Here is a 13,322-nt window from a genome sequence, read left to right on the forward strand (position 1 = left end):
CCCTCGTGAGAAACCATCCATTTCTGGCCTGCTGCATTTCACTTATTCCGGGAACAGAATCTGGGTTCCCAACAGCAGGATTTGTCCTCTTTTTTTTAAAAAAAGGCACCAATTTCCAGACACATTCACAAGAGGGGGAACGTAGCATGCCAAGGGGGCAGTCCTGGCCTCCCATACCCCCAATGAATGCTCAGTTTCAGGCAGTGAGGAATTCAGCTTGGAGATGGGCACCTCATGTGGAGTTGAGGGGGGGTTAAGCCTGAGCATGGAGCTCAAGGATAGCGCCAGATCCTAAGGACTTTGAAAAGAGAAATGATAAAAAAGAGCTCCCCCTGGGAAAATGGAACATGTGCAGAGTGCATTTTTCACCCCCACTGACCACAGTTGGGCTCCACACCCCTGGGATTCTGGCATACCCTTCCATGACTCTCCCCTTCTGAAAAAAGCCCAGGACAAGGTACTCAGGGTTGCTTGGCTACCATCAGCATCCTCTGGTTGGAAACCCTGGTATGTGAGGGTTGGTGACACGGTAGTGAAAGGAAAGCACTCTGCACATGCTTATAGCCACGTCTTTATTCCTGTTATTCTGTGTGATCCAGGGTGGAGAACGGGCTTGGTTCAGGTGAGCAGCAGAATCGAGTTGTGTTGGGGGATTATAGCGAAGGGAGCCTTCCGCAAGACCAAGCCCTCCTCCAGCTGCCTCTAAGGCAAGACCCCGCGTGGCAGTGAAGGAGTGCAGAAGCGGGAACAGATTTCTGCTGCTTTCCCACGTCTCTTGGCACCAGGCAGGAGCAGGATGCACCTCCCAAGAGCAGGCGGGTGCTACGGCAGGAGGAGGCGAAGAGGCAGGGGCGTCTCTCCTGCCATCGTTTGTCTCCAAAAGCGCCTCATTCATATTCCCCTGTAAGAACAGGGTCCTGCTGATTGATTCTGTGCCCCAGGTTCCTGTCCAAGCCTTTGTTATGCTAATTCTGACACAAGGAGGTTGATACAGATGGTGGCGCTGGCTCCGGAATATTGATGGCGGAGGGTGGGGGGAGAGCAAGGAGGCCCCTCCTCTTCTGAAATTTATGTCCTCCCCTTCCTCAAAGGAGCTCTCCTGTGTGGCCCACCACATTGCCCTTGGAGGTAGGGAAGTTGGGGTGAGTGCAGCCAGTGGCACAACTGGGATTTTCAGTTAGACACCCTCTGCCACTCCAGGCTGGCGTGGACCCCACAAACATCCCCTTCTCTCATCCCAGAAAACCACATACAGAAGCTGCCTTCCGCTGTGTCAGTTCATCTTGCACTCACAGGCTGCGGTGTTAAACCTGTCTGCAAAACAGGAGCTCAGTCCCTGGAGTGCAGGGGCCTGCCTTAAAACCACATGGAGGCATTTCCAAACCTGTAAGGATGAGAGGAGTGGCAGCAGGTGCAATTGGCAAGTTTACCCAGATATTTCTGAAGCAGGAGCCAGAGGTGGCAATGAGGAGAAGGGGGTTGCTCCACTGGGAGTGGCCGCGATGAGAAGGCCTTTCCTCCGCTGACCCCCTGCCTCTCATCTTCCTCTCTCTGCAGAACACAGACGACCTCTTGGTGGCTTCGGCCGAGTGCCCCAGCGACGACGAAGACCTGGAGGAGTGCGAGCCTAGTACTGGTGGGTCCTTTTCCATCCTCTCAGCCCCGGGGCACACCCACAGCCAGGAGGGGGAGGGGAGCGCACAGGTTCTCGTGCACGGGCCCACCTCCGTGCAGCATGCACAAGTAGTGCCCTCATGACAGGGGGATCAAGCCAGGGGTCCTTGTGCAACTGACTTGCCAAAACCACAACACAGTAGCAAGACATCATCCAATCTCTTTTCTCTCTCTCTCTCTCTCTCTCTCTCTCTCTCTCTCTCTCTCACACACACACACACACACACACACACTGCCTTCTCCATTCTCTGCTCTGCACACGGGAGCCTCCTCAGAGCTGGGTGCTTCTGTGCTTCCGCGACGGCATTGCGCAAGTGAGGCACTTGGCATCCTCAAAATACCAGTGTTTGTGTCTTTATACCCTGATTTCCAAGATGATTTTCCATAGCCGCTTAAAAACGGCAGAGTACAAAATTAAAAGTCAAGCAAAGCACTGAGAATACACAGCAGCGTTTAAAAACACTCCCCGAAATAAGGAAAAGAAGAGAAACTATCAGTCATAAAAGGCCTTTTCAACTGCCACCTAAAAATGGAGAGTGCTTGGCAGACTTTCCCCAGGGAGAGAATTTTGCACTTGTGGAGCCCCTCCCCCAAGTACCTGCCAATTAAAGTAGGAGTGCACAGTCCTCATTCAGCTTGTTGGGAGGAGGGGATTTGCCCCCTGAGTGTCTTTTTAAAAAATACCTTCTGTACTTGTGCAAATCTGTGGGGGGGGGGGCGGAAGTCCCCAAGGCATAACAGTGCCTGCTTCCTGCTTCCTCAGTGGCCTTGCTTTAGCTCCCCTTCCTGTTGGCACTCAGCACCAACTGAGCTTGCTCATAGAGTGACTGCACCTTACACATCTTGTATTTACCCCTGCCTTGGAAAGAAGGGCAGTCTTATTCTCCGGTTGCAGACAGAAGGGCCAAGGAATGGAGCTTCACATATATGACATTTACAAGAAAGCACAATATTGTTACGGGGGGGAAAGACCGGGGTTGAGAGGGAGCAGCTTGACTAAGGCCACCTACTTAGTTTCACGTCAGAGGCAAGATTCAAAATGGACCACTGAACTCTACCCTTACAACACTGTTTAAAACCTTCAGTCAGGAGCAGTGTAAAAACCCAGTCATGGTTGCCAAGACCTGCCCAGGTGCTAAAAATATGTGCTTTACACCCACCCACCAGTGGCATTCTGGCTTGTCCCCCGGCATGCCTCCTTTGGACTGCTGTGCCAAAACTTCCAAAAGCAAACCATGGAAAGGACCTGCCTGCCTGCTATGGGAATCAGGGTCTGTAGCTCATCTTTTGCACACAAAGGTTTCCAGGTTGAGTCTTCAGCATCCCCAGGTAGGGCTGGGGAAAGATTCCTGCCTGAAGCCCTGGAGAGCTCCTGGCGTGGGAGACTGTGCCAAACCAGATGGACAGATGGGCGGGTTTGGGGTAAGGCACCTTTACTTTGCACATGGGATTTGGGTCAGAGATTGTTCTTGGTGCTCAGTTGGACGCTTCCATGCCTTGTCTTGTCTGGACTAATCCACAATGGAAGCAGACACACACACACACCATCACTGCACCTGTGTGTGTCCCCGCTGCCGCCACAATGTGTGGACAGATAGACAAATCCATCTTCGACACACATACTATCCAAATGATGCCCCTGCTGCTGCAAACCATGGCCAGATGTGATTGGGGTGCAGAGCAGAGCAGCAGTTAAGTGACAGGCATATTCCAGCACTTTGCACGTGCCCTGTTTGGACCATCACCCCCCCCCCCCAAAAAAAAATGTGGCCAGGAACATATTTGTATATATGTATTTATTGTAAGCATTCCAAAACTGCTTTCAGGTTTGCAGACTCCCAAAGTGGTTTTACATCACAATGTTAATATAACATCCATAGAACTTAATGCAATTTGAACTGGCCCATCCTTCCACAGCCTGGAGCCTTCTGGAAGTTTTGTATCATAACATCAACCACCCCAAGCCCTGCAGAGTTGGTTGGAGTTGGCTGGTGGAAAGCTGTAGCCCAAAATACCTGGAGGGCCCCAGGTTGGGGGTGGCTGAATGGGCCTTTCTTCCACTGGGGCTTCTTGGTATCTGCACCTTTAAGCTCACCTTGTGGCATCTGCTTTGTCTACAGCATCAAGCCATTGGGAGAGGTGTTTTCTTGCTCGTAGAGCTTGATGGAACTGAGCAGCAGGGTCGTGGGTATGCCACGATTCTGATGAATCAAAGAAGGATGGTTCTTGGTGCCTTCCTTAGCTTTGTGAGAATCTTTGCTGTCAGCTGCTGTTTTGCAAAGCAAGTTCCTAGCCTTGTGGCTGTGAAGATATGCTTGTAAGTGTGTGAGAGGGGGCTGTCTTATGCAGCTCCCCATGACTACTGAGAAACCAGAACAAAATATGCCAAGGAGGAAGACTTTTTGTAAACCGCTTTGAGATATTTTTTACCATCAAGTGGTGTATAAATTTTGTGACATAAATAAATACATAAATATAACCCCAGTCATATATGCAAAATAACAGGGAGTTCTGCAGGTCAGCCAAGTTTGCATATTTTTTCTGGTTGCAGCTAAATCACACCTCTCAGTGTAAAGGGAAAGAGATAATCTCCCCACTCCTGCAGGGTAGGATGGGAGGAACAGAGCAACCCTCAGCAGTGATAAGAACAACATCAAACGCAAACCCTAAAAGCTTCTGAAGTTTGAGCGATCTTTCTGCAATGCCCCAGAAAACAGACTCCTAGAGCTTGTTACACAAGGGCTGTCTATTCGTGTCATATTGCCCCAAGCTCATTGCCCACAATGGGGAGGCAGGGAGAGAGAATGAGGGAGGAAAGGGGCCCCTTCGGTTCAGGGTCCCCTCTCAGAGCTGCTGCTCCCAGATGGGGTCCAGTTTGGGGTTTGGGAGGTGAACATGCTTGGTGGCAGAGGAGGAGAAGCAGGTCAAGGTCAATGGGGAGCCTTCACAAGATCAAGTGTTAACTGAAGGGGAAGAGAAAGTCACCTGGCGGCTGCTGTGGTGTGGACCCATTGACCAGCCTGAGAACCCACAGCTTTGATCAACATGACCCCCCCCTCCACCTCCACCCCAAGAAAGGTCTACAGAAAGGTGTTTCTGGAAGCTGACTTCCTCTAAATCCCACCACCTGTAAATCTGAACCAGTTTTTTCTGTGGCTTTTGAGCCTCCAGCGAGAGACTTTCCCAGTCCCTTTTGGAGATGCCAGCAAGGCTGAACCTGGCAGCCACCTGCACTGCAGCCCTTCCCTGATGTGGCCATTAGCTGTCTGGCAGCAGATCAGGGGACAAGCCCCCATGCGATATCCTCTCCCCTTTCAGATCCAACCCTTGAGCCACCTTCCTACCACCGTGTGGAAGGCATGTTGCAGTTCTTAATACAGTGGTACCTTGGGTTACATACGCTTCAGGTTACATACGCTTCAGGTTACAGACTCCACTAACCCAGAAATAGTGCTTCAGGTTAAGAACTTTGCTTCAGGATAAGAACAGAAATCGTGCTCTGGCGGTGCGGCGGCAGCAGGAGACCCCATTAGCTAAAGTGGTGCTTCAGGTTAAGAACAGTTTCAGGTTAAGAACGGCTCTCCAGAACAAATTAAGTACTTAACCCGAGGTACCACTGTATGCTTGTCCACATAGTCTTAGTGACTTGAAGATGTAGTTGTGGCCTCTGCTCTCCAAGTCCTTCAGCTGCTGTCTTGATCTCGGTGGACATCTGTGATTCACTTGGGCTGATCTTGCTCCCTGTTCCCTCAGCGTTGAGGGTCCTGCTGGCCCCAGCTGTCAGCTCAGATCACCCTGGACAAATTGCAGCCTCTCCCCATGACAGGCTCTCGCTCTCTCTTCAAGTGAAGTGGTTCTGACATGGGCCTCAACCTCCCCCCGCCCCCCGGCCTTGCAAAGGCCAGCACAGAAACACAAACGTCCTGCCACACATCTTCCACACCTGCACCAAGACAGATGAGCCTGCCAGGGCCCCAAGTTTAAATCCCCACTTGGCTATGAAGCTTTCTGGGTGGCCTTGGATTAGTCACCCTTTCTCAGCCTGGCCTGGTTGTAGTGAGGATAAGATTGTGAAGGAGCCCCAGACACCTGGGAACAGGGCAGAGGCAGGCCAAATGCCCAGAGGTCCAAGGCAGAGGGTGTGAGGCTTCTAGACTAGTTTGTTTCCTGGCAAAAGGACAAACTTCTCCTCATTCCCAAACAACAAGGCTGGGTTTGAATTAGGCAGTGGTGGTGGTGAGAGAGAGCAGGATAGTCTGGAGTTAAGGCAGCACAGTGGAAAGCCCGATCGTGGGGGTCATGGCTTTACAAGAGAAAGTGCTCCCCCCCAAAAAAAGGGATCATCTTTCTCCATGAGCCCAGGGCATCTTCAGTTTGCCTTCTTCACACAGCCCACGTCTGATAAATATTACAATACCATAGGTGTGAATCAGGGAGGAGCCAAGACTCGGTGGCAGAGCAGCTGCTTGGCATGTAGAAGGCCCCAGCAAAATCCCCAGCATCTCTAGGTAGGCCTGAGAACAGCCAGTCAATGAGACCAACTAGGAGGGACATAACCCCATTTTCTGTTAAGCATTACTAACCCACAGGTCGGGGGAGGCTCCATAGCCACCCAGAGTGGCTGGGAAAACCCAGCCAGTTGGGCAGGGTATAAATAATAAAATTATGGTTGATATTATTATAGGCTGCAGATGGTTGGGGGGCTACTGGCCAGGACGACTCTTCTACCTTCGCACTCAGAAGCATTAAGTGCCTCTGGATACCAGTTGCTGGAAACTGCAGGAGAGGAAAGTTGCTGCGTTTGCGCTCAGGTCCTGCTTGTGGGCTTCCCCTAATGAGCATCTGGTGGGCCACTGTGAGATCAGGATGCGAAACTATTGTCCCCCTTGGGCCTGATCCAGCAGGGCTGTTCTTTGCAGGGGAGGCATGCAAGGCGAGGCATCCTCTATGCCTGGTCACTGAATTTCTCCTTGTCTTTGGCCTCCTGAGGAGGGAAACTGGGCAGTGAAACCTGCCTTTGAAGTGAGCCAGGCCCGGCACGGTCTGAGGCACCCCCAGCCCACAAGTGCCTCCACTTCACAAAGCAAGCTGGAACAGGAAGGTCCTAGGATCTAGGACCATAGAAGTGCAGAGCTAGAAGGGATCTCAACTAAAGCATCTGTGACAGGTGGTCATCCAACCTCTGCTTAAAAACCTCCAGTGCAGGAGAGTCCGCCACCTTCCACGGGAGTCCGTTCCACTGTCAAACAGCTCTTAATGCGCTTCTGATGTTTACAGGGAAGGGGAATGAGCAGTGCAGGACACGCCACGTAGGAATATGGGGAGATGACCTACTAACTGACAGGCCCACCTGGACCCACCCACCCCTGTGCCAGGGGACTTTCCCCAGATTCCAAGGGAAAAGCTCTTGGCATTTCACCAGGGGATCTGCTCTGCCATCTGGTCCCATCAGCAACACAAAGCATGAGCCTTTTCACTCTATAGTCATTATATATGGGAGGGGGGTTACTCTCAAATCTGAGCAGAATGGGAAATGGGGGCACCCATCTAGCAGCATCAGCAGAGGAGCCTGGAATGAAACCCCACTTTCTCCTCCACTCTCTCTTTCTGTTCTACCTGAGGTTGGAGGCAATCTCTTCCAGGAGCTTCTCAATCACTGGGTTGGGCATACCCACCCCCAGCTCTGTGCTTGGAAATGAGCCTCCTTGTCCCCCTGGTTCCTGACCAGCACCTTCAGGCATTCCCCAAGCAGTGGGAGACACAGCTGAGAGCCAGTCCCCCGAGGAATTATTCGCAGGCAGGGACACACGCACACACACACCACTGGGCCTGTTCCAGCTTGCTTTGTGAAGTGGAGGCACTTGTGGGCTGGGGGTGCCTCAGACAGTGCCGGGCCTGGCTCACTTCAAAGGCAGGTTCCACTGCCCAGTTTCCCTCCTCAGGAAGCCAAAGTGCTCTTCCTCACACCTCCATGCCCCAAAGATCATGGCGGCTGAGAAGGTCCTTTTCTTCAGAAGACGCCTGACACAGCCTCCCTCCCTTCCGCTTCTCTCCTTGCTATCTGTTTTGTGCCTGCAGCAATATCAGCTCTGGCTGTGATCTCCTCAGATCTTAGCACTTGGTGGCTTCTGGGATTAGTGAGAGGAGGAAAAAACGCCTCGAATCAGAAGCTGCCATTCCCACCAGCTAAGCAGGGGCTGCCCTGTCATGGATGAGACAGGAGGCAGCTTGCGGAAGGGAGGAAGGGAGGAAGAAGGTGGCGATGGCAAGGCGAGAGAAAGAGAGTGTATCGCCTGACAGGCGCAGGGGCTTTGTGCTGAGGCCTACATTTTGTGGGCGATGGCTGGCATGTCATGGAGAAACTGGTAGGAGAGAGAGGCAGGGAGGTCAGCACCAAACCAGCCCCTTTACCTCCACTTCTTGCAGTACCACCATGGTTGAGAGCTGTGGCTGCTGGTGACACGTCACGGTGCGGACTTGCATTCCACAGGCTGTGCCAGCCACACAGCAAATGTGCTGGACCCCCTGCAGATCCAAGCGCCTCAAAAGAGCCAGTTTGTGCAGCCCAGAGAAATGAATGCAGCGTGTGCGCACGACTCAGCTCCTCTTTTAGTTCTGCAGCTCTGGTCTCCAATATTTCCAGTTTAGTACTGAAATGTTTTTGGGGGGGCTGCTATCCGGATCTGCCTCTTTAAACAGCCAAGACAGAAACATCTAGAAGCATTTCAACGCATCTCAAGCCTGAATATCTCTCCCTTGGTGTCTGTTGCTGGCTCGCGCCTGGGGCAGAGGACCTGCTCTGCATGCAGAAGGACACAAGTTTGATCCCCAGTGGCATGTCTGGGCTTCTGGAACACCAGGGAGCCACTGCCAGTTAGCATAGGTGATGCTGAGCTTGCTTCTGTGTAAGGCCCTTCCCGATGCTTATCTGTGTTTAAATCATCCCTTAGCACAGAAGCAGGAGGGCTGGGAGCACACTTGGCTTTTCAGAGGAATTGGAGAGCTCAGTGGTGGAGAACATAAGAAGAGCCTGCAGGATCAGACCAATGGCCTATCTAGTCCCGCATCCTGTTCTTGCAGTGGCCAACCAGATGCTGCAGTGGGAAACCCACAAGCAGGATTCAAGCACAATAATGCACTCTCCTCCTGAGGCTTCTAAATTGGTTTTCAGGAGCATTGCTGCCTCCAACCGCAGAGGCAGAGCATAGCCATTGTGGCTAGCATCTTCCTCCATGGATTTGCCTAATGGAGTACGAGCTTTGCCTCTCACAGTTCCAATCCTTGGCACCAATGGGAAAAGTTATTCTCTCCCCGAAACCCCAGAGAGTGTCTGCCAATTAGAGTAGATTGGCCTTCTGCAGCCTGATGCCCTCTAGACCTTTTGGACTACAGCTCCCATCAGCCCAGCTGGCATCACCCTGGCCAAGGAGGATGGGAGCTGGGGAGCACCAGGTTGCAGAATGGCTGGATCCTGTGCTACAGATTGCATTGTTGCTCTAACTATGTTTCTTCTATGGAACCTTCCTAACTTGACATTATGGAAAACTGTCGTTAAGCATGTGAAGAATGTCTCTTATCCACTGAATGAAACTAGAGGGACAGAAGCATCCCTGATCATAATTGACACACATCCCAACGTCTTGCAACACTATGCAGGACTAAACTATAAAAGTGGTGTTAATTGGGTAACTAGCCATGGTCCTGACAAAAACCACCCCACTGAGGGTGCTATTTGCTGACCCCAATGGAAGAGGCAAAGAGAAGCTTCTGGGGGTCAGTTTCCATCAGGACCATGGCAGGAAGCAAAGGGTTAAACTATCTGTCTCTTACTGCCCCCCTTGTTGGCAACTGTTATTTACATTTTAAAAAAAGATGCACATCAATTGCATTGACACAATTCATGCCAACTCTCATTTCACCCACAGGGGCTGCCCTCAAAGGGGCAATTCCTCTGCCCTGGCAGGCATCTGTCTCCCCTTCCTTGACCTTACCAGGATGCCTCTCAGCTTGCAAGGATCCCAGGCATCCCAGCCCCTCAGAATATATTGGAGGGGGGCATTGTTTTCCATACCACTTCCTACCCCAAATGGAGCAGACCTTCCAAACACCCATCATGAGCTGTAAACTTTCTTTAAGCGGGGAGACCTACCAAAGGCCACCTGCAGAGGCCACTTGCAGAAGCAGTGAGGAGGAGGAAGAGCTTTCTCTGGCCCCAGGGCATCTGGGGCTCCCCTCGCACCATCCACAAAGCAAGGAGATGCTTCCTTTGGTTTATTTGAAGCATTTCTGTCCCTCTTCTTCAACCAGAAAAGGAAAGGCTCCCAGGATAGTCACAACTGTAAGGCAGTCCATGCCCTCAGACTAAGAAGACACAACACAAAAGGAAAAGGAATGGGGATGGAAGAGGAGCAGGAGAGGAGAAAGCAAACTCAGGCACTAGTTCTTATTTACAGTGTTCTGGAAGAGGCAGCATCCAAGGACCCAGAAGTTGGTGATTTATTGGCTGAACTGATGGAAAGGACCTGCTGCCCATTTCTCCCTCTCCTGGAATGACTCTGGAGGGAGGGAGCTGGTGGTGCTGGCCTTCCTGCAGAGGGGAGTCCCTTGGCCATCCCAGTGGGGCTTCCTCTCATTTGCTTGCCAATCCTTCTTCTGTAAACCCTCCCACACAAACACCAAAAAATGGAGAGGGTGGGGACACAGCAGGTGAAGAAGCCCAGGTCTGTGATCCAGGCTGGGCACAGAGGCCAAAACCCCTGATAATATCTCTCATATAACATAAGAACATCAGAAGAGCCTGCTGGATCAGGCTAGTTGCCCATCCAGTCCAGCATCCTGTTCTCACAGGGCAAATCAGAGGCAGGGCTTAAGCACAAGAGTCCTCTCTCCTGTGGCTTCCAGCAACTGGTATTCAGAAGCATCGCTGCCTCCAACTTTGGCAGCAGAGCAGAGCCATCCTGGCTAGTAGCCATCAGTAGCCCTCTCTCCCACCTCTGGGGCACAGTGTTGCCTGCCCATCCCACCAGGGGCTCATCTGGGCTGTGTGCAATGTGTGTGCGTTGGTCTGTCTCGCTCTCTGTTGAGAGAGCCCCCTCTGCGTGCAGCCTGCCTGCCTGCATCACATCCACAGCTCAGCGCTGCTGCTCCACGCCGGCCTCTGCAGCAGCTCGGCCGCCTCCGCCTCTGCAGGGCCTTTTTCCTTGAGCCTGCCTGGAGAACTTTGGGCTATGCCTGCCTGCAAGAGAGGCTTATGAAACCAGAGAAAGAGAGAGAGATTATTTCCAAGCATTCAAACCTGGAATTAGTCCGTCGAAAAAGCCCTGAGCAATTAAGGAGAACCGCATGCCTTGTATGCTGAAGACCACATGCTCATCTGAAGGACCTCAGGCTGGGAGGAGGCTGGCTGACACTGAAATCCATCCATGTCAGCATTGCCAAGCCAGCTGACAGTCTCTTTCCAAGGCCTCATACAGCTCTTTCTCAGCCGTACCTGGAAATCCCAGATGTGGATCCTGGAAGCCTTTAAATAGGGGCATAAGAAGCTGCCTTATACAGCGTCAGACCGCTGTTCCATTTTGCTAGTATCACCTGCACTGATCAGCAGTGGCTCATCAGGGTTTCAGACAGGGAATTCTCTCTGCCCTACCTGGAAATGCCAGACATTAAGCTAGGCAAGCAGCTGCCCTCCCACTGAACTCTGGCCCTTCCTGTAAAACCAAAACAAGTTTCCACTCCTCATTTCCGGTTCTGAACATAGGGCTGATTTAAATTGGGGCAGAAGGAGCTGCCTTATGCCACTGAGCAACAGAGCCTTGACCTGTTGTTGAGAGGGTCACTGGAGTGGCCCAAGGAAAAGAGAGATTTTCCTCCCCAGACAACCTGCAGAATTCATCACCGAAGGATGTTGAAATGGCCAAGCTCCTCTGTGGCTGTGAGGAACAAAAGGGACTTCTGCACCATTTCATCAATTTAGCTCCCTTTCAAGGTTTTCAAATAATTTAAGCATTCTGGTGATTAGATGGAGGACGAAAGGGAGAGGAGAGGAGGGAATTGTAGTGGCTTTCAGGAAGAGGGGAAATAATTTTTTTGGGGGGGGGGCACTGAAGCTGTTCTTTGGTTCCTGTGATTCCCCCCTGCATTTGCCCATATTGATTTCTAGAATAGCTCTGAAGACATAAGGGTTGGGCACTTGCAACGTCGTTCCCCCACAATTAAAAATGAAAGCTGAGATTTTTCTGCTCCTGAACTCTCTGCTAGGGACTGAACTCTGCCTTCGCTTCAGAGGTTATGGGGGCTCCAAGTCTTCTTGACCCCTCAGTTCCTTCCCTGGCCCATTTTGCAAGCTTAAAAGCTCTGTTTGGGGCTGGTTCCTCTGGAGAGCAGCATTGTGGTATCTTTCCCCAAACACACGGACAATCCCAGAGCCAGCCCTGTCCTGGTTAGCTTTGAGGAACACTATATGTAGACAGTGGCTCAGGGGGAGGGCAGCTCCCTGTGTCACTCAGAGCTTTTTCGCTGCCTTCTTTCACCAGTGGTGGTATGCACCTTTTGCACAAATGAGCGTGAACACCTGCAAGCAACACCTGTCACACTTGCTGTTGGGGTCTAACCCACAGGGCAATCCTGTCCCCACTTGTGGGCTTCTTATCTGGCTACCCCTAGCCCCAGTGTAGCACCCCTGTTGACCCAACTTGCTCACCAGCTCTAGAGTTCATGTGGGCAGCCCATGGGTCACATGCAATGGGAGGTACCCCCTTCCCATATGCGACTACCTGATTACCTTCCACAGCCAAAGACCCACTCAAAATTAATCGCTTTACTTCTGTCGTGGCTGCTCCCTATGGTTCTCTGGTAGTCTTGAGCTCAGCGCTGATCTAGCGATGCTTGCCTCAGCCAGTTTTGTCCAGATTTCTCCCTGCTTCTGACCATAGATGTGCCGGACAGAGGATCTGCCCAGCACAGACTGGCCCACCCAAAAGGGAAGTGGAGTGGGGAACAGGCTTTGTTGCGCAAAAGGGAGGTAGCCAGAGTCACTCGCTCCAAGGGCATCTTGTGATGCAGAATACAGGCCTGCCCTTGCTTAACAGGCGCTGGGCACTAGGGCTCTCCCGTCTTCCCATTGGGAACTCCTCCACCCAAGATGGCACTGGAGCCTGGAGGAGAGGACAGTTGGATTCAGAGTAGCCTCAGCAACAAGAATATGGCATGAATGCTTCCAAGAATAAAACACACCCCTAAGCTTGCCAGTTCTGTGGGTGGTTTCCCACACACACACACCAGACCCAAAATATTCTGAAGATGAATGGACAGATGTTCCTGCCAACCCAGGAATCAGTTCACCACCCATTATAATTAGGTCACATATCTTAAAGTATGTTGATTAATCAGCAAAAGCTTAATTCAAAATAACTCAGCAGGGCCATTGATTAGCAGGGCCTCCCCCCCCCCTAAACTGACTGTTTCATTGGAAGCAGTCCATTTGGCAAACAGCTCAGCTCTCTATACCAGAAATTAACTTCCTCAGATAAGTCACATTTGCACAGTTTGGGGAAACATAACAACTATCAAGACACAGGCCACTCACTGCCTCCTGTAGAGGGCAGGGTTATGGTTAGGGTTCAGCTTTTTATGACTCCTGGGAAAGAGAC

The 13,322-nt window shown here is 51.7% G+C and overlaps 1 protein-coding gene across 26 annotated transcripts in view; it reads left to right on the forward strand.

The window, feature by feature from the left end:
• The window catches only part of NRXN2 (neurexin 2), a 292,189-nt gene that overhangs the window by 262,870 nt on the left and 15,997 nt on the right, over positions 1-13,322 (forward strand). For all 26 annotated transcript variants that reach the window (XM_079956317.1, XM_079956316.1, XM_079956322.1 and 23 more), the window contains one exon: positions 1,558-1,636. In XM_079956317.1, the coding sequence (XP_079812443.1) occupies positions 1,558-1,636 (79 nt within the window). The remainder of the gene's footprint in view (positions 1-1,557; positions 1,637-13,322) is intronic.

The sequence above is a fragment of the Podarcis cretensis genome (genome assembly GCF_951804945.1).
Source record: "Podarcis cretensis genome assembly, chromosome: 16".
In the NCBI taxonomy this organism is placed as follows: Eukaryota; Metazoa; Chordata; class Lepidosauria; order Squamata; family Lacertidae; genus Podarcis; species Podarcis cretensis.